Consider the following 27,516-nt stretch of genomic DNA (forward strand, 5'->3'; position numbering starts at 1 on the left):
TGGCCACCGCCGGGCGCTGGCAGCAGGGAAGGGAGCAGGCATCTCCACTTTCGGCGGCTATTTTCAGGTGCTGGAAAGAAGCCGAGGAGCAATGAGATTGTCACCAAGGAGACTGGAAAAAAACAGGGCCCAGCTCCGGGCAGCAGGGGCTGGGGGAAAGCAGAGGAAAGGCCTTTCTGCAAGCCCCAGGGCCCACGCATGGGGCTCAGCACCTGCCCTGGCCCCGAGCATCCCCCGCCCAGCATCCCCCTTAACCAGGCTCGGGGGACACAATCCAAAACCAGCAAGGGAGAGGAGACCCAACCCTTCCTTCCCTCGCTGCAGGGCTGGGCTGCTCTGTCCCCCTTGGTTAGCGATCTGCAGGAGAGACACCAGGACAAAAGGCAGACCCCAGACTCCAGCAGCTGTGCTGGAAGCTGCTCCCCCACACAGAGGGCAGCAGGAATGACCCCCAGCTCCGGGAAGGACAGGGAATGGCAGGGTGGTGGCACAAACCCTACCTGCACCGGAGCCCAGCATAGCACAGGGAGAGCTGAGCTGCCCCGTGGACCCAAATGGGTGAGGGAAACGGAGCCAGATGGAGGCCATGAGAGCAGGTGAGTGTTAAACTTTAATAGAAATCCTTGAGAAACAAAGGGAAAATAGAGAGCATAGCCCAGGAGAAGAGCACCAGCCTGCAGTCCCTGCACACATGCTGCAGGTCACCCGGGAGAGCTGACAGCCTCGAGAGGATGCTCCCTCCCTGGCAGCCCTACTGTCCCCACGCCAAACCAGAGCCACGCTGGCACCCGTGGTCTCTCTCAAGCAGTGATGTGCATGCCCAAGGTTTCCCCCAGGCCCCGAGGCAGAGGGCAGGATGTTGGCAGAGGTGTTCAGAAAGGATGAAATGGGTCAGCTGATAGCCCCAAGCCCTGCTTCTTCCAGAGGAGCAGGGTGGTGGCTGGGGACTTTTCTCCACGGGCTGGGCTGCAGGAGGAGACTCGGCTCCCAGTGGCTTAGGACAAGTGCACAGAGATCCAGGCGAGCAAGGGCTCAGCCCGTGCTGGTTGGGGAGGGGAAGGCCAGGCTGACTCCAAGCACAGCCAGCTCCCACACAGCAAAGAAAACACCACCGTTACATCAGGCTTTAAGAGCAGCCTAGGACAAAGGCCAGACAAACCCCACTTCCTCAGGCTTTGCCATTTGTTTTAAAAATGGAAGTCACACATCTCTCTCCCCTTTGCCCAGTAAAAGATCCCTCTCTAAAAACAACCCCGCAAGCAAGCACGCAGCGCAAGGGGCTCCCGCAGTCCTTGCTCTCCGGAGCCAGCTCCTGTTTCTTCCTTTGAGGTAGGTTGAAGTGTCCCCAGGGAGGGACAGCGGCTGCCTGGTCACATCACCAGGGTGGTGTCCGAGAAGCAGCCAGCAGGTTTCTGGTTGGCTCCACCAGTGCACTTGTTGAGAGGTAAGCTCTGGGTAGAGCTGGGCTCCAGGCATCTTGTGAGGTCCTCACCAGCTGAAGGGAGGAGTGTGCTGTAGGAGAAGAGATCCCATGCTGGTTAGGGACAGCAAGAAAGGATCAAAAGGGCCATGGTGCAACACTCATCTGCAGTATCATCATACACAGGCTGAGACGAGGCTGCCAGGCTCACCTACTCAATCTCCCATCCCAGGCAGCACCACTCACCCCAACAGACATCCAAACCAGTGACGGGACTTTAGGGTCACAGCTTGACCTCCCTGGCTGCATGTAAACCCAGCTCTGTCCTGGCCTGGGCACAGGAGCAGGGATGCCCTTTTCCTTAACACCAGAGGCCAGAGGCGTGCCTGCCCTCCACTTCAGCTCACCCAAATGAACTCCAGTCCTCCACCTCTCTGCAGGAAGCTGTCAGGGCCAGCAGCACTCATTTTGCAGCCCAGCTTTGCTCAGGGAAGCTGGCAGAGCGCAGCAGTCCCGGAAGCCTCGCTGCTCCCCCCAGCCCCACACTGGGGCTGAGAGCCTCTGCCTACTGCTGGCACATCAGAGCCCACAGAAGTAGTGTGGGTCCCTGAGGGGAACATCTTATCAGTGTGTCCTGACCATGACAACCCCAGACATCACCCAGTCCAGCTGTTCTTGACATTGCTCCCATCTGAGCTGGGTGTACAGCGCCAAGGAGACATGCCCAGTCGCACAGACATCATGTCAGCCCAACCAGTTGGCTCTCCAGAGAGCAGAGGCTGGCTTCAGACCTTGCAAGCCAACCTGTTCCTCTCCCCTTAAACAAAGCTACTTTCCCTGCTGCCAGTTCCCTCTCAGGACACCAGCCCTAAAGCCAAGCTATGAACATCATGCACGTCACCGCCAGTGCAAACTCACCCCAGTCTGCCCAGTTCCAGTTTGCTGAAGCCATTTGGTTGAACGCTGCTCTTCTGGAGGAAGAAAGACTTTGGCAATGACCACTGCAGGAGGAGAGAAAGACAACCAAATGGCTATTTAAGTCGTGGCAAAAATCCCTCAAACCTGCAGTGCTCTGCCGTAGGCTGCCCTAGTGCGCTTCAGCTTAAACTGCCTCACACTGCTGTGCATCGTCATTGCCACCAGACTGTTCCCAGAATAGCAAACAGAGCAGTCTTTGCTCTCTGCTTAATGAATCCCTCTGCTGTAAGTGGGAACAGAGCATCTTGAGGTTAAAAGAGTGGGTTTCTTTCACTGGATCAGCCTGCTGTAAGGCACAGGAGCGACAGATGGAGATGGCTCCCTCGTGGAGCGGAATAAAGGGCAGGCCAGGTGCCAAATAAGTAAGGCTGTGCCCAGTGCACCCAAGGATATTCAGATGCAAAATACTTGCAGATCTGGTATATGGGGTGGATTTCATGGTGGTGGGAGCTAGAGAAGTGTGGGTTTTTCCAGACTCCTGAAGGCCTTGGCAGAGAGGGAAGAAGAGGATAAACAGGTAGGGCAGGAGCCACAGGAAGCAGAACAAGCAGGCTCTCTGCTCAACTCTGCCCAGGCAAACAACCACCTCTCCCTAGCTTACCCACAGCCATACGCACCGTCTGGGCCAAATCCGTCCCTGCCCCAGTGTGGTACCCTTTGACACACCAGTTCTTCAGTAGCTCCAGACCTGGGAAGTGACAGAAAAGACAAGAATCGAGAATGAATGACCAAGTTTGCAGAGAGTTAAGTTTTCCCAGCTTTGGGCATGCAAACATGCTGCACGGAGTGAACTGACCGTGCAGTACATGTGATGCAACAACTACTTGAACACGTGCCTGAGCCCAGCAAACACGGGGTAAAACAAGGGCCTTCACCCCTTGTATGAGTAAACACCAGCGAGCGGCAGCACGTGGGCTGCTGCAGTGCCTGCCTTCCTCCCAGGGAGCCAGACGCACTGTGCAGCAGGCTCAGCTAAGCAGGAAAACTGGGGCAACACAGGATTTGCCAAATTAGACCAGACTGGCTGTCCCCCTGAGCCCAGTGCCTGCCAATGGCAGCACCTGATTTGGGCTGCACCGGTGAAAGTTCCTACGGTGCAAATGTAGAGCAGCTTTGCTGTCACCGGCCCCTTTCCCAGAGGACGGCAGCTCAGACAACCTCCTCTTTGCACAGCACCGATCAGCTGCGGTATCCCAGCACACCACCTCCTCCCTGCACGGAGCCATCCAGAGCTCCATGTGGGCTGAGACCTACTCTCCATCCCTGACAGAGGGTGAGGCTGGCACGGACCGAGCTCACTGGTGGTGTGACTGCAAGGGACTGTTCCTCCAGTCGCACAGAAGACTCCAGAGCACAGGGAGGTCACCTTGAAGCACAGCCATGTGTCTGACTGCCCTGAACAGGCTCCATTTCCTCCAAGGCCTCCTGCTAGCTGTCCCCACTACAGCCAAGCTCCCTGCTCTCTGCTAACCCAGAAATACTGAGAAATCCAGGAGTTCTCCCTTCCCATTTTCTCTTTTAAGAGCCTTAGAGCCACAGCACAAGCTAAGGTGCCTTGAGATTTAAGAACCCGCAGAGCAATGGCCAGGAACTTGATGCTGTCCAGCTGGGGTTTCTTTAGTTTGCTATACAACATCAGCCCCGGCTATAGGAGGAATCCTTGCTGCCCAAACTCTGCTCCTCAGTGACCTTTCAGCAAGCCCCAGGACCTTCAAAAAAACCCCTAGGTGTTGGGGGCTGAGGGGAGCAGGGCAGCTCAGCAGCTCTGCCCCCGGCTCTGTGCACCATCCCGGGCTTTGCACCTTGCTAGCCAGGGAGAGAGGAGGGCTGCGTGGAACACACGTGAATGGGAAGGGACCTGGGGAAGCTGGGTTTTGCTCAAAGGTGAAGAGCAACAAGGGGGTAGACCAAATCTGCTCGTTGGGCTGCTTCGGGGAAGGTGGAGCACTGAACCAGGACCCTGGTCTGAGCGGCAAGGTTCAGGGCAGCACTTCAGCGCAGACGATGACAGAATCCTTCTTCCAGCTGACAGGAGAGCATCCAGCAAAGGTATTAGCAGGGCAAAGGATGACACATGCTGACAGCGCAGCTGGAGAGGGCTATAAGGTTACTGTCTTTCTGTGAAAGACTGTTACCAACTCCTTTCATATTTGCTTTAACACCAATGAAACGTGACAAAAGCACTTTTTTTTCCCCTCTGTACAATAGCCAAGCTAGGAGCACACATACAGTCACCTCAGTGGAGGGCTGGCTCCTCCAGAAGCCTCTCCAGCTAGACCAGATGCTGGATGGAAAGCCCTGAGCCATGGCCTCTTTCTTTTTATGTTCCCTAACCCCTCGCACTAGGCTTCTGCAGGTTCTCTCTCCTAAACAGCCTCTCCCACTGCCCTGACGGAGACAGCCCTGGGTGAGAAGGAATTGGTCTGGCCCAGCTATAGCTCATTAAAGGACATTTTCTGTTAAAATACAGAGCTGTGTCCTGGAAAGGTGGAAATGATAGCTAGATTTCTAGTGTTTAGGAAAAATCCCCCTTTATGCATGCTGATAGTTTTTCATCAATTAGAAAGCAGCAGGAGACCTGGGAATAGGCCAAAGCTTCACTTCACAGAGCGCCTGTAAGGAGCAAACCCCAGTGACTCCAGCTGTTTCTCCCTCAAAAGAGGGCAGGGGAATGCAATAGGAGACCAGAGCTACAGGTTGAAGGCAGAATCCTAGCCTGCTTCAGCCCCAGGGCACCTAAAATTGCTGGTGCTGTGTTTCCCAGAGCAGTCAGCACCTGTGATCAACTCAGAATAAGCTTTTCCTGATATCTGAAGCAGCCTAGGAGGGGAACAGATTTCCTACGGCTAGTGTGGACGCAGGCAGCTCCCTCTCAACACACATAGTTCGGAAGTCTCCCACGACTGCCAGTAGGCAGCCTGCCTGGCTCAGGTGGCTGTGCTGGGCTCTCGGAAGGCAGTTACCTTTGTGTTTATTCAAGTAGTATTTGAGCTCCCATTGGGTCACCAGGATGTTGAAGTAACGAGGTTGCTCAAAGAAGCGCAGGTACCGCATGGAGATGTGGGTGGGGAATACTCGCTCAAACTGCCCACGCCGGGAATACTCATCCTCTGTCTCCACCAGGATGCGAACATCATCTGGGGTCAGGATGTCCAAGACAGAAGAATAAAAATCCTGCAGACAAGAGTAACCCAAGGTCAGGAAGAAGTGATCTACATTTTGTTGGTCCCCCTTCCCACCACCTCCCTACTCCTCAAACCTATTCAGGCAGAGGTCTCCATGTGTCAGAGATTTCTGGGACACGGGCCACGTAGAAAACAAAGAAATTTAGGCTTAGTGGTGTCATCAACACCCTGCAGAGCTGAGGAAATCCCCAATTCTGCAGCCCAACCTCTCTTACAGACACTGCCAGGTGGCACACCAGGCAAGTGTCCCTGCTAACCTGCACAGGGTCAGCAAGCAAAGGCTCTCTCCGCTGAGAACTGTGCAGAGACACAAAGAGGAAGAGGCAGTGCTCAGACCCTATTTGGGGACTGGTGGGTAATGTACTCCTCAGCATATGCCTATTTTCATGTAAAAATGAGCCAGTGCAGCAGTGGCTTAAGCAAATGCAATTTATTTCTGACCAGCTGTCTTGTTACCCACTGCAGCCCAAGTGCTCCCCATCATCTGGCTGCCTCCACAGAGGGGCACAATCTGGAGAGGGACAAGGAATAGACATGGGGGACTGGTTGGGATGGTGGCTTGGCAGGATGGCGCAAGTATCAGAGGAGATTGTGTCGTACCTGGTCAGGTATCTTCTGTGTCAAGTAATAGGCTTTCTTCATCTTCTCCGCTATGAAATGCTCAGATGCTGGCTTGGGCTTCTCCTTCAATGCACTGCCCAAACTGAGGACACAAGAAGAAACAGTAGAGCATTTAAGTGGAGAAGACAAAGTCCTGTCATAGCAGAGCTGCTCCCAGCAACTTCTGAGAGAGCAGTGACACCCTCAGGAAGATGCCGTGGAGGACAGAATGCTTTGTCCAAGGATTTCACTAGTTCCAAGATCAGCGATGCACCCACAGCCTTGTGCATCAGCCACAGCCTTGTGCATCAGCACAGGACCCAGGAAGGATGTGGGCAGGGGAACTGGGAAGGCCCTGCCAGCTCCTTGCTAAGGCATTTCAGCGTTCCTGCATCCAAAAGGTGAACCATCACCTCCCACCCACATAGGATGCAAGAGGGCCAAAGACACACCGTGACCCAAGTCACAGCACTTGAAGCCTTGTGGGATTTCACGTTTACATCCCACTTGGAATGCTGCTTCCTAACTGTAACAACAGGGCTGGGGGTATGAGTACTCGGCACTGGTACTGTGCAAGCAAGGAGAGAACTCTTAGATCAAAAACTTCTCCTACAACATCCAAGAACTCTCAAGACTCAAATTCAGCTCCAGCTCCGCGTGCCATGGGAAACGCTGGCCTTTTGTATGATCTGACCAGCAACCATCTAAACTATCCTAAGCACCCAGCTGAACCATTTGGAGATGCCAGAGTCTGGGAGATACTTGTCCGACACCTTTTAACACTTATATCAACACAGCTAACTTGTTCTGCTGCTGCAAAAATAATTAGTTGTGTGCAGATCCAAACAGGAAGAGCAGAGCCTTGAAGCCGTGCTGCATAGTGCTTGGGGAACATACAGATCTACTGGAATTATGCCCATATACAAAAAACCCCTGCGTATCCTTCCCAAGGCAGGAGATACGGTTAAGCAAGCTTGCCCCTGGATGCAGGAACTCTGGTAATGCATCATCTGAACCATGTTAAGGATCCGCTTAATCCCCTGCAGGTCCCTCCGAGGACACCTGCCCTTCAGCACCTCTGTCGCAAGCCGCAAACGAGCGAGTGATCAAAGTGCCGCAGATGAGCTGGCGAGAACTCCCCAGCTGGAACGGGCCTGTGCTCCAAGCTTCTCCCTTCGCTGAAGGCACAGGGCAGGCAGAGGGCAAGAGTCCCATCTTTTGGCATGCCCATACATCACTGCGTGCTGGTGCTCATCCCAGCAAGCTGCTCCTTCAGTGACACATGGCCAGCAGCCGCTCTGCTGCAGGGAACAGGACTGGTTTCCCCACCACCATCAGGTTTGAAACCAGTATAAGCCCAAGCTGTGGTGAAACACAGAAGGAGCAGGGGCCTGGGTGGACACATGCCCAGGAATTAGCCTTATGCAGGAAACATTCATGTTAGCTGCAAGGTAAGACTGTGCACACCCCTACCCATAGGTCTACAGCCTCTGACACCTGCAGCACTGCCTAAGGAACAGCTCACTCCACTTCTGCAAAATAACAGGTGCTCCTCTTGCTCAAGGCAGCAGCACGTCAGCCCTGAGGTAGAAGGTAAGCGGATACAACCCCAACACAGCCAGCCAGCCTTCCAAGCAAACGGAGAGGCAGTGTGGCTCAGCATCGCGTTAGTTCTGGCAGAGGGAAGGAGGAGAGAGCACGACTCAACTAACTGCAGAGCAAGCACAAATTACACTGGCCTCACTTCCAACTATGGACCTGCAGAGAGGGCATAAATCCTTCTGCCTTGAAGAGACCGCAGGAGCCAGATACCCAGGCAATGATGCAAGTGCCTCAGACCCACAGCTGAAGGACCAGCAAGAACAGGCTCTCAACAGCACAGAAACCAGTGTTTGCTGGGCTACAAGCAGCCCCCAGATGAAATCCCCCAAGGAAAAAAGCCTGTCTTGCCCTGCTGCTCTGACAGAGAAGGGGGCTGACCTGCAGCTAGAGCCATTTCTCATCTGCGGCCTTGAGACCATGTTGTCTGTGCTGGGCAGAACAAAGCCGGCAAGGTTGAGGAGGTCCCGGATCATCTGGCCCTTGATGCTCACGTCCAGCGGGGAATTGGAGTGGAGGCTGCAGGGAGGAAGCATCACAGCAGTCTGAGTGGAGTGCCAAGACCCACAGCCCCGAGATCACTCCCTGGGTTAATACCGACCGGGATACAAAACCCAGCCTGTCCCTCATGTCATCACAGCCAGCCATGAGACATTGAGAGGAAAACCCTGACAACAGCTCTTTGAATGGGGGCTCCCCACCAGAAACGGTTCATTTCTCCACACCTCTTCCCAAATTTGCTGGAAACCTGCAAATCCATCCCCAGAGCCCTGTATGGGACTCTTGCAGGGAGGAGAGGCCAAGCTCAGGCACACCACAGCTCCCGGCCCTACCTGTGCAGCCGACACCGTGCAGCCAGGTGCTGTCAGCAAATGAGGAACAGCGCATGAGGCAGTGAAGACGCTGATCGCTTCTGCCCACGCAAAAAAGAAATCTGTGCCATCACCCGTTCCCTACACGACACATCCCTCCCTGGCCTTCCTTTTTTAATGTACTCTTCCCTGGCTCTAGCTGGAGCATGCCCAGGAAAGCTTTCTGAGCTGCAGATGGATGTTGCTTTCACAGACAGGAAGGACACTGATTCCTCCAATCTGGAGAGGGAGGCTTCAAAGCCCACAGTCTTTCAGCACAGGGTACAGGGAACATCACAAGCCAAATTCACTTTGTGGTAAAAGAAAGGCCATTATCTGCTCTGCTGCAGCTCAGAATCTGCTTTACCTTGGGGAAATGTTGACCTCTAAGATCCAGGGCTTGAGGTTTTCATCCAGCATGATATCAAACCCAAACAGCTCATGGCAACAGTACGGCCGCCGCACGTACATCTTCATCAGGCTGTTCACGTAGGGGTCAGATCTGGAAGGAAAAAATGCTTATTTCCAACAGTCAGACAGCAGAGCTCTGGCTGTTCACAGCACATGCTGCCAGTTCTAAGAGTGTACACAGCCACATGCTGCAGGAACGGGTGGGCTGAGAGACAGATGCAGGCCTATGAGCTGCTGCTGCGCTGCGTATGGATCCAGCATTGCATCCCAAGCACCACTGCTCTGTCAGGCAGAATCCACCTCTGAACACAAGATCCATCCTGCACCAGGGGACCTTTCTTCTCAGCCACCCTGGCCAGGCAGGGGAGCAGGTGGAAAGCTGGGCAGAGCATCGGGTACACCAAACCCTCCTGGCCTCCCCCCTGCATTGCAGGCAGACCCAGGAAACATTTACCATTGCAGCTACTGCAGCAAGAGCATAAGTAACAGGATGAAAGGAAGGATCCAGAAGGAAATACTGAAGCCAACAGTGGTGGTAGCATTTCGATTAAGAGCAAAAGCACTGGGCTGAGAGGGGACTGGAGAGCCAGAGGGACCAGAGTGCACCTCACAGCCAGGCACAGAGCAAGGGGTGCCAGGACTCACGCAATGATGGTTTTGATAACGATGTCCTTAATCTTCTCCCAGATGGCCTCGCTATTAACTCCCTTCTGCGTCAGGTAACTCCAGAGTGCTTTGAGTGCCCTGGGAGAGAGAAAGCAAAGGAGGTAGTTCTGTAGCCCCTTGCTGCCCAGCCCTGCCAGGGGAGTGGAAGTAGCAGAGGGAAGCCTTGACAAAGCTCTTCCCTGGCACGGCCATCCTCCTGCCATACCCAAACCCCTCAGCTCCTGGTTGCTGCCCTCCCCAGCCTGGTGCCTGGTCTTGTAGGCCCAAGCCACTAGGAACATAAATCTGTCATAGACTTGTCCCAGCACTGGAGTAATAGGTCCCAAATTAGCACATGAGCAAGGTATGTCGGGCCCAGATCTTCTCATCCCTCCCCCTCCGTGTCCTCAGCAAACCTCCCCTTCCTGCAGGCCTTCCCCCGCAGCACTGCATAGCAGCTCAGCAGGAATCCAGCAAGACTCCCGTAAATGTTTTAGCTAGAGCCGTTTCACTGAGGCTTTGGGGGTGGAGAAAAAATTTTGAAAACCATGGAGAACAGGATGGTAGGGGGGAGCGTCTCTGCTTTTGTAGGAGTTTCCCACACCACACCGAGCACTGCAAGCTACCCTGACACCAAGCCAAGGATGCTCAGATGTTGCTCAAGTGAGACCGTGTGGCTAACGGCCAGGAATCCAAAGGTCACGCTTCCTGCATACAAGATGGAATGGATTACAGCCACTCTCATCTTTAACGTGGGAGCAGCCAGCTTTGACTTGCATGGCAGGAGCAAAAACCCACACAATCCCACCCGCACGGGATTTCAACTGGTGGGGGACAGCAGACCCTTCTCAACATCCCAGTGGAGGAATACACTGCTGTGCAGCAGGTCCAGGTCTGAGAAAGCGATCCTACCACAGCAAACCACCTTCTGCAGCTCCCTTTGAAGTGAAGTAGTCCTGCCCAGGCCCATGAATTGAGAACTCTATGCTGCACTATTTTTAAAAGAGTTCAAACACTGCTGTGGAATCAGAGACAAGTGCCTGCGGCCTTGGATCAGTCCACCCATGGGACAGCAGGGAACAGGAACTCCTGCAAGACTGCAGCCCTCCTCCAAATGCCTATAAATGGCACTGCTGCTCCTATTCACACCGAGCAGCACATAAATTATCAGTTTTGCGAGAGGACTGTCCCTTTCTCTGCCTCCGCAGGAAAGCCAAGAGTGAGATGGTCAGAAGCTGCCATCTAGCCAATTCAAGCATCACAATTACCCATTCAAGTTCTAACAGCAAAAAATCAGATTCTGCTTTAACCACATCCCATCGCCCCCGCAAGAGGGCAAGGGGATGAATGAACACAGATGAGAGCAGCGTCGGAAGCAGGGAACAGCACAGACACAGGCAGGATAAACAGCAGGCACAGCCCAAGCGGCAGTGGACAGGATGAGTCAGAAGCCAGGGACACCGTCCAGATTCCATCGACACTAGCCATGCCAAAATCACTCTGCTCCTCCAGTTTCCCCAAGGAGGAACAGATGATACAGAAAGCACCTTCAAGTTTTGGGTAGGAATGCTGAAAAAAGGCTGACTTAACAGGTAATAGAAAGAGCTGCCCTGTGCCCTAAAAACAGCACACCTACCATTTGTGTCCCTGACAAGCGGTCTCATCCGAGTTGGACTTGTACTCCGTGTTCTTCTTGTTCACACTGTAGTTGGTCAAGTGCACGAACTTGTTGCTGAGGCTCTTCATCGAGGAGGAGTACCTGGAGGAGGCGAGAGGAACACAAGCAGTCTGAGCTTGAATGGGCTGTCCCCAGACCCATGGGGCAGGCAGAAGCTCTCTTCTCATCTCAAACCACTGTTGGCCACCCATCAGCCCTGCTGCCTCCCTTTCCCAGGCTGTCTGGAGCTCTCTGTCCCCACGGGCCCAGAGCTGATGCAACAAAGCATGAGGCAAGCAGCAGGCTGCTTTGGGGCAGTGGGATGCAATCCCACCCTCGCAGCAGGTCCTTAAGAAAAGGCCAGAGCATCCGTGAGCGAAAGCACTGACTGAACTGCAGCAGGCCAAGACAATATAGTCAAAATTGAAAAAACATCTGTTTCTGGTACGCCAGCTCTTCTGCAGTGTGAAGCACAGACGGCATCTTTCAAGAACTGCTTTATACTGAGCTGATCTTGCCTTGGGAAAGGCAGATGAACGAAGCATCCTCTCGCATTCCATTTCAACCCTGTCACCTGCAGTGATCCCCATGTGTTTCCACACTGCTTAAGCAAGCAAGCTACAGCTTTGAGCACCACCGTACATGGAATGACTGCCTCCTGCCCAGCCGAGGTGGGTACCGCAGCCACATATGCCTCAGCACTGAGGCAGCCCCCCAGCCCTGCTCTCCGGCACAACCTACTTGCAGCTAGCAAACCGAACCAATCCATCCTTGAACAGGTAGACCCTGAGGGGATCGTAGCAAGTGACATAAACGTAGATCCTCAGGTCGAACTTCTTCCCGCCAATGAGGTAGGGTTTGTGCAGGTATCTGCAGAGGGAAGCAAGCACCGGGGGAGGGTTATGATTTCTGTGCACGGGAACATCTCTAGTCCCCACCTCAGAAGGCTTGGCAAAACCAGGGATCAACACAGAAGCCCTTTTGCACTGTGTTTCCAAGTTAAGTGCATCACAGTCAAAATGAGAGAGAAAAAAAACTCTCCCATGCACGGGGAGATCCTACAGCACATGAGCAGTACTTCCTTCTGCTCAGTTCCATTTTGAAGAGATTTTCCCCAGCTCTAAGGCACAGTAGCTTTTTAACACCCACAGGACTGATCACAATTTCCAGGAACATCTCTAAGACATGCAGTGGGCCACAGAAGGTTTGGTTCAGTGAGCAGAAACAGCTGGAAATTTTCATCCAAATCATTTGATCATTCACCCCAGAAGTTCATGATTTTCCATAGCAAAGCTTATCCTTTGCAGGGAAGCAGACAGGGAGAACAGACAGGCCAACACAGCAGTTCCCTGTCTGCCAAACACTTGACTGTTTTCCTGCCCTCACAAGAATCTTCCCAGAAAGCGGCCTCAAACCAAGATGAGCTATTCCATTTTTCTGCAAAAGGGGAAGGAGATTCTGAAAATCCTGTTATTTCAAGAAAACCCTTTGACCACCATTCACACACACAGAGACTCTTACTGCCCCATTCTAACTTGTATAAGAACAAATCTTTGACAGTTGCCACCTCTTCCCTGGGACTTGTCTTCCCACTGTTCTTGTGGGCACTCCATAAGGTTTGTTTGCCTCCAAAGATGCCAAACACCACAGTACAAAGAGGAGGATCACAACAGAGCTGAAGCTGGATCACCTGTCACAGATAGAAGCTCCAGAAAGCCCATGGAGCCAGTTTGTACCCAAGACCTCAAAAATCTACACAGCGACAGCAGCAGTCTGGTAAGCCTAGCTGCAGCCGACAGAGCCAGACTTCCAGCAGCAGCATTACAGACAGGCAGTTCAGAAGTTTCTGGATGCAAATCAGGTGCTTCTGCTCTGCTACACAGTGACATCGGCCCAGACCAGGCCAGAGAGACTAGACACCAGGAGGTTCCAGGCTGTGTGTCAACCTTGCTTTCCTTCACTCACCTCTGTACCAGCAGTGGTCTCCTTTTGGGGAGCTGGCTCCATTTGTGGATGACCTGGATTCCAATGCCTCTTGCTGATGCTGGCTGCAAAACACAAACAAGAAGGGATCAGATCGTCCCCCTGCAACTACAATGGGACAGAGGATTGAGCTCTGTTTGCGCTTACTGGTTTCACAATCCATTTCTGGCGGCTAGCTCCTTCCTCCCATGCTTTCCTGAGTAATTTGATGTCCTGGGGCAGGATGAAGGACTGGGGGAAAAAGTTAAACTCCTTTTTCCCACAGCGAGCCTGCATCTTCAACAGGTTGCGCCACAGACGGTCCTTTCTCCCAATTTGAAATGAACCGGGGAAGTGGTTTAGCTGGAAAGGAACCCAGATGCTGTTAGATCTCCGTGCTTCCCCACCTCCCCATGCTGTTCCCTGGCCAGAGGATTTTGTGAACACAGTGCTGGGTAATGCTCTTTGCTCCCCTCCCAGGATTGCACCAAGACAGGACCCACCTGCTCCTGAAGCTTCACAGGGACAAACACCTGCACGGTGACCCACACCGGCTACAAAGCCAGCAGCTGCGACCTCATCCCTGCTGATGTCTGAGCAGCCGCAGGGCACTAACCCTCAGCCTTTGAGCTTCCTCTGGCAGTATCCTTCACCCCAGCGGTTCCCCACTTGCTTCTAAACTGTATGCCAGAGTCCTGCCCAGGCAACACAAGCTCTGTGGGCAGAAAGACCCCGCAGCAGGACAGGAACATTGCTGGAGGCTGATAGCTTCCAACCTTGGATGTTGCCTCAAGACTGCACAGTTTAGAGCATCACAGCTCTCCAGAACAAACATGTATGTATGACAGATATCAAACTTCTGATCCCTCGCATGTTCCCCAAGCCGTGAGCCACTCCTGACCCTTTTGTGATCTGAGTTATGTACATCCTTGCTAGCTGGGAGGGCACTGGCCTACTGCTCAGTTCTGCCAGAGGAAGGACTACTTTAAGCAACAATAGCTGAATTTAGATGAGCTCACAAGTGAACACGCTCACCCAACTGTGCCTGTCTCTTGGGCTTATCTCCCAGCACAGGAATGCCAGCTGCCATGCTCTGGAAGGGACACTGCAGGGTCATCCTGCAGATCAAATACCTTGCCCTGATGAGAGGGGCACCCAAACTGCTCCCAACACACTCTCCATGCACGTGAAGGAGGTCAGCCCAAAACATCCCCTACCTTCTGGTGCTCCCTGATAGCTCTGAAGCTGGGTGATTTCATGTGGTGACCCCAACAGCCCAGCCAATCGTTGCTTTCTGCAGGAAAAACAGAAAAGTCCATGACTGAGTACCCTGCCATGCACAACACCCTCTCAACCCACCAGCAACCCATCTCCTGGGGCTAGCAGAAATGTGCCAGGGGTGCCGCACAGCAATAGCAAAAAGTACTCATACTGGCTACTGCGAAAGTGCCAAATCAAGGGCTGTAAGTGGGATCCAGTTAACCAGGTGGGTCGTATCCTTGTAAACATGATTTTTGCAGGGATCTGGGCAGACACAGGGTCAAAGGAATGGCTTTAGTCCCCCAATACCCCGACTTCCCTGCCTTACAGCAGGTGAATGAAGCAGCTGGCTAACCACTGCACAGGGACATGTAGGATTGCAAGACTTCCTAGGTCTTGCTCTGCCCTGCTTGACCCATTATAGCCCCAAAATGGTCTGTGCAGAGGTCTCCTGACACATGCAGGAGCCCCCTAAGTACTGCTGAGAGATCACACTCCAGGGTATGGATCATAGCTGCAAACGCTCATTGCTTCCCCAGCCCTCTCCTACACATCTCTTCAGCGACAAGATCCCAACCCTGAGAACTCTCTATGGTCAGAGAGGATGGCTTCTTCCTTAGCCCATGGGGACAAGGGACTGTGGTGCTGGGGTTGGCACCAGATGAGTGCCAGCCTCCTTAGAGTGGCAGCACCATCTAGAGGCACAGCTCAAACAAGCCAGAGCACAGCTCTGCTGTCCCATATGCTGCCTCAGTTCCCAACAGCCCAGGAGTAAGTCCTTGTGGTTCATGCCAGGGACAAGCCAAGAGGGAGATCAGGCCCTGCCAGGACCCACAGAGCTCGGACACTGCGGGTCAGAGAAGCAGAATGGACACCCAGCATCCTGCAGTGCCGAGCCTGTATCGCTCCAGGTCTGCTCTTCACAGGCAGTCTGCCTTCTCACGTCCACAGGCTGGAGGCGAGGGAGGACATGATGAGTTGGATGCTGCCAGCCTCCCGCAGCTTACTTTTGCTGACTCTGAAATGGGACCTGCCAACGGTTTGCTTCACTATGTTCGGTGTGACTGTGCACATTTTCCATCGCAGCAGCTTCCTCTGCTCCCAAGGCAGCTTTTCCACTAGGAAGGCAAAAAGGTAAGGACAGAAGGAAAACAAGCACAATACCCTGATTTTCTACAGCTGCACCCAGGGAAATTCTTATGGTTTGCTGCACAGGCACCAGACCTTCAGAGGAGGGTGTGTAGCCCCGTTCACAGAACTAGCATGGAACAGAAGACCCCATGGCTGGGGGAGATAAGGGATGCTGGAACATTTGGTGGCAGCCTGACTCATGCTCCACGTTGCAGGAGCAGCCGGCATTTTATTCCAGCCCTTTGGATCTCACAGCAGTGCTGGCTCTCATCATGGGAAGGGTGAAGGGAAGCCGAGCCACTGCCGGGCAGCTCCTGTCTCTGTGCTGTCACCGCTGCTTGCTAATAATGGGCTGGCTGCTCTCCCCCTGCACTGCAACAGATCCCAGCTCACCTCTCTCATCCCGAGTACTGAAGTAGATGGTTGGAGGCACATTAGGGAATAAACTGCAGACAAGAGCTGGTTTGAGCACTTTTTCCTGAGCCTCAGTGGGCTGGGCCAGGCACTCAATGCAGTTCCTAGGAGAGATGAAGCAGTAGGTGGTTGGCTAAAGGTGAAAAGTAGCACAGGGAGGAAGGGGGAAGCTGGAAGCAGCCTTGATCCTGGTATTGGGAATTTGCATCATTGCAATGTGGTGCAAGCCACGGGCACTAAGGCCAGTAACCCAGCCTGCAGCGATGAGGGGGCGAGCTTGCAATGAACACATTGTCCAAGTGTTGTAACCCCCTCAGGATTGTGTTTTGCCAGGGCAAGGGGTGGAGTTTGTTACATGACAAAACCTATAACCTAGTCCACAGGAACAAGGGGTGGAGATGGTAATGCATATCTGATTCAGCTGTTGTAACCTTCTAGGTTTTGGTGGGTTGCAGGGAAGAGGGGTAGAGTTTTACCGAATGTACATACACCTTCTTAACATGGCAATTCCTAACACCTGGAAGGAAGGGTAGAATTTATAACACACATATTGAAGTTGTGATGATGCTAAAAGTAGAGTTTATAATTAACATATATTCAAATACATGCCACTGCAGCCCGTGGAAGAAGCCATGCCAGAGCAGTCCAGTAAGGAAAAAGGAGCAGCAAAAGAAAAGGAACCACAACACACTGACCCCAATCTCCCATGCCACCCCTCATCTCGCTGAAGGGAGTGAGCATAGCGAGGGGGTTGGAGACCAGGAAGGGGGAAAAAAGAGATGTTTTCCCCATGTGTTTATATATATATTTGCCTCCCAGGTAAACTATGGCATGATGGAAAGCAGCAAGTTGTCAGGCAGCCAGCAAAGCCCAAGGCAGTCCTGGTGCAAGGGGCAGCACAGCTGCAAGAACCACCAGCTCTCATTGCTGGATGGGCAAGAACAGGTCCCACAAAGGTCTGCCAGGAGTCATGGAGGCAGGGCTCAGATGACCACAGGCTGACCAATCCTGCCCAGAGAAGCCTCCTTCCATAAGCTAAAGAAAAACCCAGGCTCTGGAACTTGTTTCTAGGATGCAATGCTGAGACATAAGACCCCCAAGGAGCTTTTGCAATCTCTGGCCCAGGACACCTCCACTCTGCTTCATCTGAAAGGCAACAGCACTGCAAGAGCACAATTTAATGCAGTAAACCTAACCCAGCAACTGGCAGTGAAATTAAGACTCCTGCTTTGCTGTGGTGGATGCACCCTCAGCACTTTGCAGGCTGCTGTCTATAGCAAGAGAGGTAGCTTTGGTCTGAAGGGTAGGAAGGAAGCTCATTTTGGTTGGGAAGCCTGTTGCTACCTTCAGTCCATTCCCCCACATACTACAGCTCTCCTCTGTCACCAGGGAGGAGAAAGACGGACAAGTTTGGGCAAAGATGCCAAGTTCAGTGCATTATTTACAGCTACTAACCTGGATACAAGAGCCACGGAGCCACTGGACGACACACCAGCAACAGAGGAAGCATCCAAGTCACCTGCAGGAGGGGACAGACTCAAGTTTTGTCTTCATGGTGAAGACAGAGCATGCACACAGAGTTAGGAAGGGAAGAGAGAAAACAAATGCTCCAGGGAACAGACCCCTCCCAGCTGCCCCAAATCCTTGGATCCTGGGTTTTGCCCACTGGCATAAAAGGCAGGGCAGGGAGTGGAGCTGACAGCCCTGCAGAGAGAGGAGATGGGTACATTTTGGAGCAGGACAGTGGTGAACCCCAGGCCGCTCCCCAGAGGAACCCACACAATTCCTCCTTGCTGCTAAATCACTTTTGGGTTCAGCACAATCTCTAGGTCATCCTGAAATGACAGCATGAATGTAAGACAGGAGGGCAGCTGTGCTCACCCCCATCTCTGAGACGGCCCCCACACTCCCCACCTTGAGGCAGGGAGCACAGCCCTTCCCAGGGAACCAGCACTCACTGTCCTCGTCCTCCTCCTGACTGCAGCTCTCATCCAGGCCATCAGGAAGTTCTTCCTCCGCTTCGTCCTGGGGATGGCTCGGCTCCAGCGGTAACTGCTCAGCAGTAACACTGAGACAAAGGACATCACATCAGAAGGAACGGTGCGTGCTTTCCAGGGCCAAAAGACCCAGAAGCCCACGAGGCAGCATGAGATAATGTGGCCAGGGGAGTGACAGCACTGCCCTCCCCAGTGCTGATGTACAAGCACTCATTCTAAGCTAGCAAGATGGAGAGGCCCCAGGGCACCCTGAGAGGGAACACTTTCCAGAGCAGCCAGAAAGAGAGAGGGACAAAGATACCCTCTCCCAGCAGGAGAGCAGGAGCTCCGTGTCCTTGCACCCTTTCTGTCCTGCATCAGCTCCACATTCCTTTAGGAACCCACGTCTCTGCCCAGGAAAGCCTTGCTGGACCTGGCTTGACAGCAGGCTTCACCCAACATACATGCAGAGCCTGCCACAGCAGGCAGGGCCTCATGACTACGGGGAGCGAGCTAGAAATGCCACACATCAATTCCACACTGTGGCTGAAGGAGAAGGTGGAAGGGCTTGGAGCCATCCTGAGTGCGTGAGTCAAGCTGGGGGTGGCAGGAAGGCTCCGCCGGCACCAGGATGCCACAGTTGGGTTTTGCTCAGGGACACAGCCTGTGGTTACCCTTATGGCCACCCCCACATGCCCACAGTGCATCCTCTCCCAGCACACACAGATGCAATGGCCAGCCCAGCCCATCCTGCCACAGCCTTCCTCCTCCTCCTCCTGGGTCTACTTACTCAAGTTTTTCTGGGAGAACAGCCTGGGACCATTTCTCCTCTTTCTCCAGTTGGATGGTGGATATCTGAGTGGCCACTTCAGAGACGGCAGCAAGGTGCGGAGGCTCTGCTCTCGCCACCCGGTCCCTGCTGTGTGGACTCAGCATGCTCACAAGCTGGCAGTCAGCTTTGCAGTCAGGAGAGCCAGCACGTGAGGCCAAGAGATGGACACTGATACACTTAGTGCAGACGACGGCACCATCGGTGCCTATAAGGCTTGAGTTACCGTTAAGGCGATGGCTACCCAGTTCCAAGTTCAGGGGAGCAATGGTTTCTTTTGGGGTGAGCTGTGCTATGATGTGCTGCCCCCACCTGCTGTTCCAGTTGGACAGGCTGCCCACGTTCGTAAGGCCAGAGCTTTCAACTTCATGTCCAAAGCCGTTGCATGTAGCAGTCTGTCCGGCTAGCTGCTGCACAGCATCTCTGAGGCTGCTCTCTGGCTCCTTTGCTTTTAAGCTGTGCGCTCTCCTCTCAGCATCCTCCTGCGAGCACCGGTCCTTCCTGAGGATGGCACCGCTGGGCACAAGGGTCAGGGAGGGGACCGTGGTTTGCTCCAACACAAGGTCGCTGCTTTTCACTGCTCCATTGACCAGACTGCTGGGGGAGCGGTTCCCATCATCCCTGGAGCAGGGCCATGAGGTGGCAGGGAAGCTGTGGGTGTTTTTTACCTTCTTGATCTCCAGTGACTGCAGCAAAGGCACTTTAGCACTGCTTGACTGTAGGAAGGAGTTGTTATTGAGCACTGGTCTACAAGAGCTGGAAGCCTGCCGACCTGAGCTAAGGGCAGAGCCTTTGACCCCAGTCCCAGAGTGCTCCTCCGGCAGCGCAGGCAGCAGGCAGGGCTCCATCAGCAAGGAAGACATAACCCTTCCTGTGGCAGAGCTGGTGTCTGAAGGGCTTCGGAAAGGAAACCTGTAGGGCTTGGGTCTGAAGCAGGAGCGTCGGTAGAGCAGAGTGCTCCCACCCAGGTCCAGGCAGGGCTGGGCCAAGGGCAGGCTCGGGAAGGCGTCTTCACCGGGGTGTGCGTGGCATAGTGATGGTGAGCACAAGACGCAGGATTGCTGCAGAGGAATCCCTGAGGGCAGCAGGCCACGATCCTGGAAAGCGCTCACATACTTCTTCTCTAAATTCCAGATGGGTTTTGCCTGCTGCTGAATGAGGTGCCAGGCCCGGTGTGGCTGAGCCCTCCTTGTCAGAAGGGTGCCTGACCCAAGCCCAATGCTCTTCTCCTGTTTGGGGCCCAGATTAGCACATTCTGGTCCTGCAGAGGCCATGAAGAGCCATAACACACAAGGCATGAGCGAGTCAGTCATCTACAGCAGCATCTTTGCTGGCCTGAAACAAGACAACCGCATGAAAGGCCCTGTTATCCCAGCAGGGAAAAGCACACGGCCCAGTACCCCAGGAGAGAAGCAGGGCGAACTGCAAGATGAAAAACCACATCAGGCTCCACAAGAGTCTCCCGGGACCAAGTCAAAGGAAGAGCTGGCCTCTCACATGAAACCTGAGGATGCAAAGGACAACTTAGAGAGGGCCGTGGGAAAAGTGCCATCTGCAGGAAAGCTTGTACCCTGCAAATGCACAGGGGTGCCTGGCTGCCAGCCAGAGCTGTGGGGCAGCAGCCCCAGCTGCATGGAGAGGCCACCCACCCACTTGCCTTGGACCCAGCACGGCAGCCAGAGTCCACTCACTTGGACTCCACGTGGACTCCAAACTGCACCGTGTGCTCCACCACCAGCTCTCCCAACCTCACTGCAAGCCCCAAAACGTCTGCTTCTTTTTCTTCTCCCCACTCCTTAAAGCTTCAGCTCCCAAGGCCACACAATTAGGTGAGAACTTCAGCCCTTGCTTTCAAAAATAACATGTTTCTCACTTTTGTAACCCCATGGAAAAACTTGGTGAGGGCATCCTAACGAGCTCAGGACTAAGCAGGCAACAAGGAGCAAACGCAGGGCTATTCTAACCTTGGTTTCCAGCAACAACTGGCAGTACTGCACACACATGTTCAGCCCCATGGCAGTCCTACAGAAAAGACTCTTGCAAGGAGCAACTGGCAGACCACAGAGCTACAGACGTAAGTGTCCTGAACCCTCCTAAAATGAACTATTGCACCACGCCTCTAAGATCCTCTTGCCTGGGGAGAAGGGAAAGAGAAAACAAACCATGTGCCAGGTACTTGTCTTGCTTTAACACATGCCTAGAGGGCCCCTGGATACAGCCAAGATAGGAATTTGTATCCCAAGCTGGCTGGCTCTTCCACTTTCCAGCTCTCACAAGCTTGCATGTTTAAAAAAAAAAAAAAGTATAAAAATAAGCAGAGCATCAACCATCACCCTCTTAAGTTTTCTTGCAATACACACACTTTTTTCTCACCTGAAAATCAAGCCTGGGCTGCAGCGGTTAAAGTGTAGCTAGGACACCCTGGGGTTGCTTTGTAGCACCAACAGCGGCTCACGTTCACCACAGGGCTGGGTCAGACAGACCTACACCCCGCACAGACCTGCACCCACCACACCTTCTCAACCTGTGAATCAGGCCCCAGTCTCCAACTCACATCAGGTCATCAGCATCCCAACCGGAGGCTGTATGAGGTGGGGATGTCCCACACAGGATCCTATAGAAGCTATATGTCCTCAAGGAAAGCTGCTGCCCTGCCAAGCTCTGCAAGGAAGTATGGAAGGGGTCAGGTCCGCTCCACACGCATGCCTACAAGCACTAACGAGCAGTGCACAGTCATGCTGAGCGCTCCTGATGAGGATGGGGTGGCTGTGTCCCTCTATGAGCTACAGCCCAGAGAGGCTCTGAGCCCCGGGGAAGGGAATCCCACACGCCATACACAACACGAGCTGTACCGCACTATCCGATCGCTACTCGATCCTCGCCCAGCAGCAAAGCCGACTGTGTTGTGACATTCACAGCGATTAGCACAGACTGAAGAAGCTGTGGCTCAGATGCCGCCACCTGCCTGGCTCAAGTTTCCCCCAGTAAACAAGGGAGCAAAGCTCAGCTTCTGGATGCCACCCCCCCCAGATGCACCCCAGGTCACAAGCGTGCTCGAACCACAAACTGACCCTAGCACACCAGTGAATGTAAATGTGAAAAAGCGAAATAAATATACAAGGAGGGGAATGAAAGTGTCCCCGAGATCCCTGCCTAGAGGGGATTGTCACTGCAGCATCACTGCACGCGCTGCCAGCTTGGCCATTGCCTGTGCTCTCACCCGGCTGTGAATGACTTTGCAAAAACAGCGGGCAGTGAAAGCCACCTGTGCCTCATCTCCACCCAGCTTTACAGCTATCAGTGGATCATCCCACTATAAAAATAAAAGTGATTTGGCCTAATGAAGTTGTAACAAGGGACGTGAATCCTACAGCCGGCTTAGACACAGGCGTGAGTATGCCAGCAGAAGCCCTGTGTGACCCTGCTCTGGAGTAAGTGACAACAGCGGCACGGATGTGACCAGCACAGGCACGGGGGTACAGCCGGCAGCCACGGCTGCCAGGGTGGAGGTCTGGCCACAGCATGGCCTTAGCCACCCCCTGCTCGGCCAGGGCTGGTCACCACCCTCACAGAAGCAGACGCTGAATGTGCTGAGCTCGGCCCTCTCTAGAGCGGTTTTGCCATGGAGCCGCAGCAGCGGCTGGGCTGGCATGGGGCAGGGGTGCACTGGAAGCAGCGGCCGCAGAAGGAAGCGGCAGGGCCTTTTGTACAGCTTCCAGACAAGGACTGCCGGCTGCCGGCTAGTAACCACCGCTGTGGAGGCACAGGAGCTCAGAGATAGGGGCAGGAAGGGTGAAAGGAAGAACACGCCCCGGCACGGGGCAGGTCAGGATGCATCCAGACTGGCAGCATCAGCTTATGCTGCCTGTCCTTCCCCCCAGTCCACACTCCTCTCTCACCTCCTGCGTGCCAGCACAGCCACCTCTGATGTCTGCCTGCAAACCAGCTCCTGTCCTCGCTGCAAGGGTAGCTTGGCAAAGCAGCTGCTGAACATCCAGAAGAACTGGCGGAGACGGAGGCACCTTCACAGGCCAGGCTGTGGGCACAACGGGACAGCAGCTGCCATGTCCCCATGGCTCTGGGCACGAACCATGTCACCTGCCACAAGGTAAATCTTCTACTTACCAGTCAGGGAAGTTTCCCCTTCACGTTTAACTCTGTCAGAGTTGTGGGGCAGAGGAAGGTCACAGTTTGATGCAATTCCTAGTTCTGCCAACCCAACCCTAAGGCAAAGGAACAGGAGTCCATTCTGCTGCTCACAACAGCAACAAAACTACACTTGGAAATTTTATTGTAGAAACATGAGCTGGGAAAAGCCCAGGGTGAACTGGTCGGGCTGGAAGTCAAACCCAACCATCATTACTAGTAATTAATGGATTTTAGCTTGGACTTATTGACACACAATATAGAGGCCAAAGTTGTCACTGTTGGAGTGACCGTACAGCTTACAATTATTTCAGTAGCACCTTTTATTATCGCACAGCCTGCTTGCAAGCTTCGGGATGTCACCCGGAATGCTGCCACAGCCTTTACGAATGTCACATCACAAGCACACAGAGAGCACCACCAGCCCACGCGCACCCCACTAAGCATCAGTGGAAGTCCCTTCCTCCAGCCCCAGCCTCCCCACAGCACGCGCTCCTCCAACGGCAGCGTGGCAGCTCCTCGCAGACCCGTTTATAACGGGAAAGGACAAGAGTATAAGAGCCCGGGTGTGCCCATCATCCCTCCGTCACGTGAATTTAGCTGGGAAGGTTATTTTAAACGCAGCTGTGGTGACATGCTTAAAATAACAAGAGCTTGCAAATGTATGAGCTGCAAGCTGACCTGATAATGTGCTGTCAGCCTCACGCAGCCCAAAGTCATAAGGCGAGGGGGGTCAGACAACTGTGATTTGCTATTTTTTTTTCTGTGTCATTGCAGGGTGCAATTTCTGTTCTTTAGGATTAGAAAGGGTAACATCTTTTTCTAAACGAGACCTAAATTCACACCAAGTTCCTCACTTGCAGCTCTGGGGCTTTTGGTTAAAGCTTGAACAAGCGAGTTAACGACAACACAAAATAAACAGGCTTTAAAACCAATATATATTTCAAAATAAGGGTTTGTACCCCTTCAAAAAATTTAAAAACTTTCAACAAGATCAAGCGCATTGATCTGAAACCAACTGACTGAGAGTGCCTAAAGTTGCTCTTGCACCTGGTAGCTAGGTAGAAACTCTTGTGTTTCAATAGCACAGAAACAACCCTCACCTACATTAGCTCCAGGAAACAAGTAGCCTCAAGTCCAGTCACGTATTGAGACAAAGCAGCACCCGACACCATCCGCAAGTTCAAGCTGAAGAGCAGAGGGTCCTGCTGGCCCAAGAAGAAGTCCACGGGGGCAAGAAAGCTCAGAGACAGCTCAGCCACCACAGAAATGCTGGTGGCACAGGGGCCAACAGCCTGGCATGATGCTTTGCCACCCAGTTAAGCATCGCTGCTCCCTCTCAGCTCCAGTATCATCCTGTAGAAGCAAGTTTTGGGTGCAAAACCAGACGCACAGGATGACAACCAATTTGTCTCCTAATCAAGACCCTAAGGTTTTGCTCGGCCGCTCAGGTAAAAAAAAAAAAATACAAGTGAGAAACCCCCACCACAAGGATGTGTCAGCAAATTCCACCTGCATCCTGGGATTACATTTGTGCCTGGCATTTGCGCTGGGGCTAGTCATTTCAATTCAACAGCTGTGGTGCTGAACTCCACACTGAACAGAGAAGGCATGAGAAGTGCATGGCTGCCCAAAATGATCCTTTAAATAAGCAGAGCACTCCCCTGCAAGAAGAGCAGAGCAGCTCTGGCACACGCTCCTGTTCCCAAGGTGGCGAGGAGGGAGGCAGGCAGACCTTATGGGCAGCAGGGTGCTGGACCAAGCCACAGGAGAGCTGGAATCCAGCTGCAGCCTTGCTCTGCGCCACAGCAAATGCCTCCCTCCACGCACACGCGGGCTGCACTGGGGACTGAAGGCTCAGACGTTCAAGTTCACAAGGGACTTTGTCACTCCTTGCAGGGCACTGGAGCACAGTGTTGGACAAGGTGAGGGACTCCAGTGTGGTTAGGCAGAAAATCCAGGGCTGCAGCTTTGCCGTGGAGAGAGCGCACTGGGGACATCTAAAATAAAGGGTTAGCTCAGTGCTTGCCCCAGGCAGGCTGACCTGGCTGTGACCAGAGTGCGGGGGGCCACACCAAAAGGCAAAAGGTCCAGAGCATGCAGTCCCCGTCGCTATTGAAGGATATCAGCTCTTCCACCCTGACAGAGTCCTCAGGCCACCAAAGAGGACCTGCCGCCCAGCGACAGTGGGCCGTGCAGCTCTGCTTCCCCAGCAGCAAAGCTGGGAAGTCCCTGCCCTCACTCCCATCCCTGATTCATACTTTCTCATTGTCTGGGCTACAGAGCAGTTGTATCACAGCATAAACTAGAGTAGGGAAACTGAGTCTGAGTTAAAAGCAACCAGCTAAAGCACGGGGTGTTTTACAGCCTTTCAGTGAGGAGATGTAAAACACCTTCCTGCAGATCCAAGCAGACAGCGAACCAAAGGGATCGCTTTCTCAGTTGAGCTTCACAATGGGAGAAAAGGGACAGGAGAATTGCACAGCAAGACCTGGAGAGAGCTTGGCCACCAGCACAGGAACCGACAGGTGGTCAGCACAGATCAGTCTGGTTTTAGGCAGCCTGGGCACACTCTCAGCCTTTGACACAGAAATAAAATAAAGGTGGAAGTCTCGGGGTGAGTGGAACAAGTATAAAATACCAGTGTGTAACAAGGAGACAAGAACTGCCCAATTAGCTCAAAATACATCAATTCTTTGTCCATCCTCTTTTCTTGATACTTTTTTCTGAAAAATATCTGGAACTGGAAGAGAAAGCTCCCAGGTCTGTCCTTCAGTACGTGATGAGGACCCTTCCATGTCTTGACTGGGGTGGAAAAGATTCCTCTGGAGGCACTGCAACCACCTCACTCTGTACAGTGGTCTCTCAGAGCTCAGGAGTGGAGCAGAAACAAAGATTCAAGTTGGGAAGAAGCCATCAAATACTCCCGGACTTGCTGCACAGGATGAACCTGGGAAATGCCAAGGAATGGCACCTGGCCAGGCTGGTATGGGGCCAAAGCCCCTGACCTGCATCAGTGACATGACATCTCCATGCAGGCTTGATTATTTGGGGACAGTGGCATTTGGCCCCATCAGTGTCCACCTTAAAATGCGATTACTGCTATGCTGAGTAGCACCCCAGGCATGACTGAAGAGAGGGAGGGGCTGATTTGTCATCAACAAAGTTTGCCTAATACAAAACTTAAGGACTGCAGCAAGAGCAATGCAAGGACAGACAAATGCCACTATCTGCTGGGTACAACCACTAAGAATCAAGGAAAAATTTTTAGATAAAACTGCAATCGAACCAACAATTTGCCGTTAATTCCCCCAAACTGCATAGTAGTCACCAGACCATCACGTGTATGTCTGGTGGGGAGCACACAGCAATGAGAAAGAGAAGCTGCATCACAAGGAGTCACGTAGGGAGGGTGTTGATGTGGAGCTGAACTCTGCCGCCCACGAGATTCCCTGCCTGGCTGGGCTGCAGGTGACAGCAGGCTGGCACAGTGCTGCAGGGCTTCCCCACTCCTGCACCCCTTGTTCCCAGCCTGGAGGCATTCAGGAAACACTTCAGGCTTGTCTGAGCTCTTCTCACAGCTCTGCCATTCAACTTTCAGACCCATTGGCTCCTTTTTATGACACCAGAGCAACCAAGCTAAGACTCCAGGGGAAGGATTAACAGCTGGGCTGTCCCAGCACCCCAGCTAGGGTCCAGTCAACTCCAGCTCCATCTGCGAGCCACTGGAGAGGCTCCTTGGGGAGCCAGCTCTTCCTCCTCCCTGGCACTTGCCCAGGGAACACAGTCTGGTTCTCATTTCTTCAGGTAGAAGTCTTTGAGGGCAAAGGTGCTGCCGAGATGCTTCGTCCTGCCCCAGGAGCGCTGGCCAGGATGCCATCCCCAGCACGTCCCGCCGCAGAGCATCCCCGTGCCGCCTCCCCAGCCCCACGGGGCCCGGCCCAGCACACCCCAAGGGGACACAGGGTAAGGCCCCGATGAGCCCCCGCCGGGAGGCCTGGCGCTGGGCAAGGTGCCTACTCGGGGCCCGGGCACAGGCCGGGTGGGTGCTGGGGCCACGGTAGCGGGGCAGGGAGGGCCGGGGGCCCCGGCGAGGGGGGAATGGGAAGGCAGCGGCGGGGGGGAACTATGGGCCTCATGCCTCGGGGAGTGGGGGAGTGTCCCTGGGGATGGCAACCGGCGGGAACGCACATCCCCACTGGGGGAAGGGCCCCGCTCCTTAGAGGGGAGGCACACGCAGGCCCGCCCCTCCCGTACTCACCGCCCGCCTGGCGCCCCGGGCCCCGCCGCTCCCCGCAACGCCGCCGCCGCCGCTGCCACACCGCCCGCCGTTACCATAGAGATCCGGGGCGGCGCCGCCACGTGACTACACCTCCCGGCAGCCACCGCGCCGGCGAAATACACCTTCCGGCGTGCCGCGCAGTGCCCCCTAGCGGCGTGGGGTGGCGGCAG

At 53.8% G+C, this 27,516-nt stretch overlaps 1 protein-coding gene across 4 annotated transcripts; it reads right to left on the reverse strand.

Moving 5' to 3' along the window:
- Positions 1-597: 597 nt before the first annotated feature.
- On the reverse strand, positions 598-27,501 carry TTLL4 (tubulin tyrosine ligase like 4). 4 transcript variants are annotated; one of them, XM_075756927.1, is made up of 19 exons: positions 27,326-27,501; positions 18,880-20,253; positions 18,072-18,181; positions 17,569-17,632; positions 16,093-16,217; positions 15,576-15,686; positions 14,526-14,602; positions 13,477-13,671; positions 13,312-13,394; positions 12,088-12,216; positions 11,326-11,448; positions 9,690-9,788; positions 9,001-9,135; positions 8,164-8,301; positions 6,184-6,286; positions 5,362-5,572; positions 3,016-3,086; positions 2,339-2,421; positions 598-1,512 (listed from the first exon to the last, which is right to left on the reverse strand). In XM_075756927.1, exons 2-19 carry the CDS (start codon positions 20,229-20,231, stop codon positions 1,371-1,373), a joined length of 3,351 nt encoding a protein of 1,116 aa, XP_075613042.1. In that variant the 5' UTR covers positions 20,232-20,253; positions 27,326-27,501; the 3' UTR covers positions 598-1,370. The 4 variants fall into 4 exon arrangements, with proteins under 4 accessions (XP_075613042.1, XP_075613041.1, XP_075613039.1 ...); XM_075756926.1 differs by having other exon boundaries at positions 18,880-20,422; XM_075756924.1 differs by lacking the exon at positions 27,326-27,501 and adding an exon at positions 20,883-21,454 and having other exon boundaries at positions 18,880-20,422.
- Positions 27,502-27,516: the final 15 nt, after the last annotated feature.

This window comes from Balearica regulorum, chromosome 6 (genome assembly GCF_011004875.1).
Source record: "Balearica regulorum gibbericeps isolate bBalReg1 chromosome 6, bBalReg1.pri, whole genome shotgun sequence".
Lineage (NCBI taxonomy): Eukaryota > Metazoa > Chordata > Aves > Gruiformes > Gruidae > Balearica > Balearica regulorum.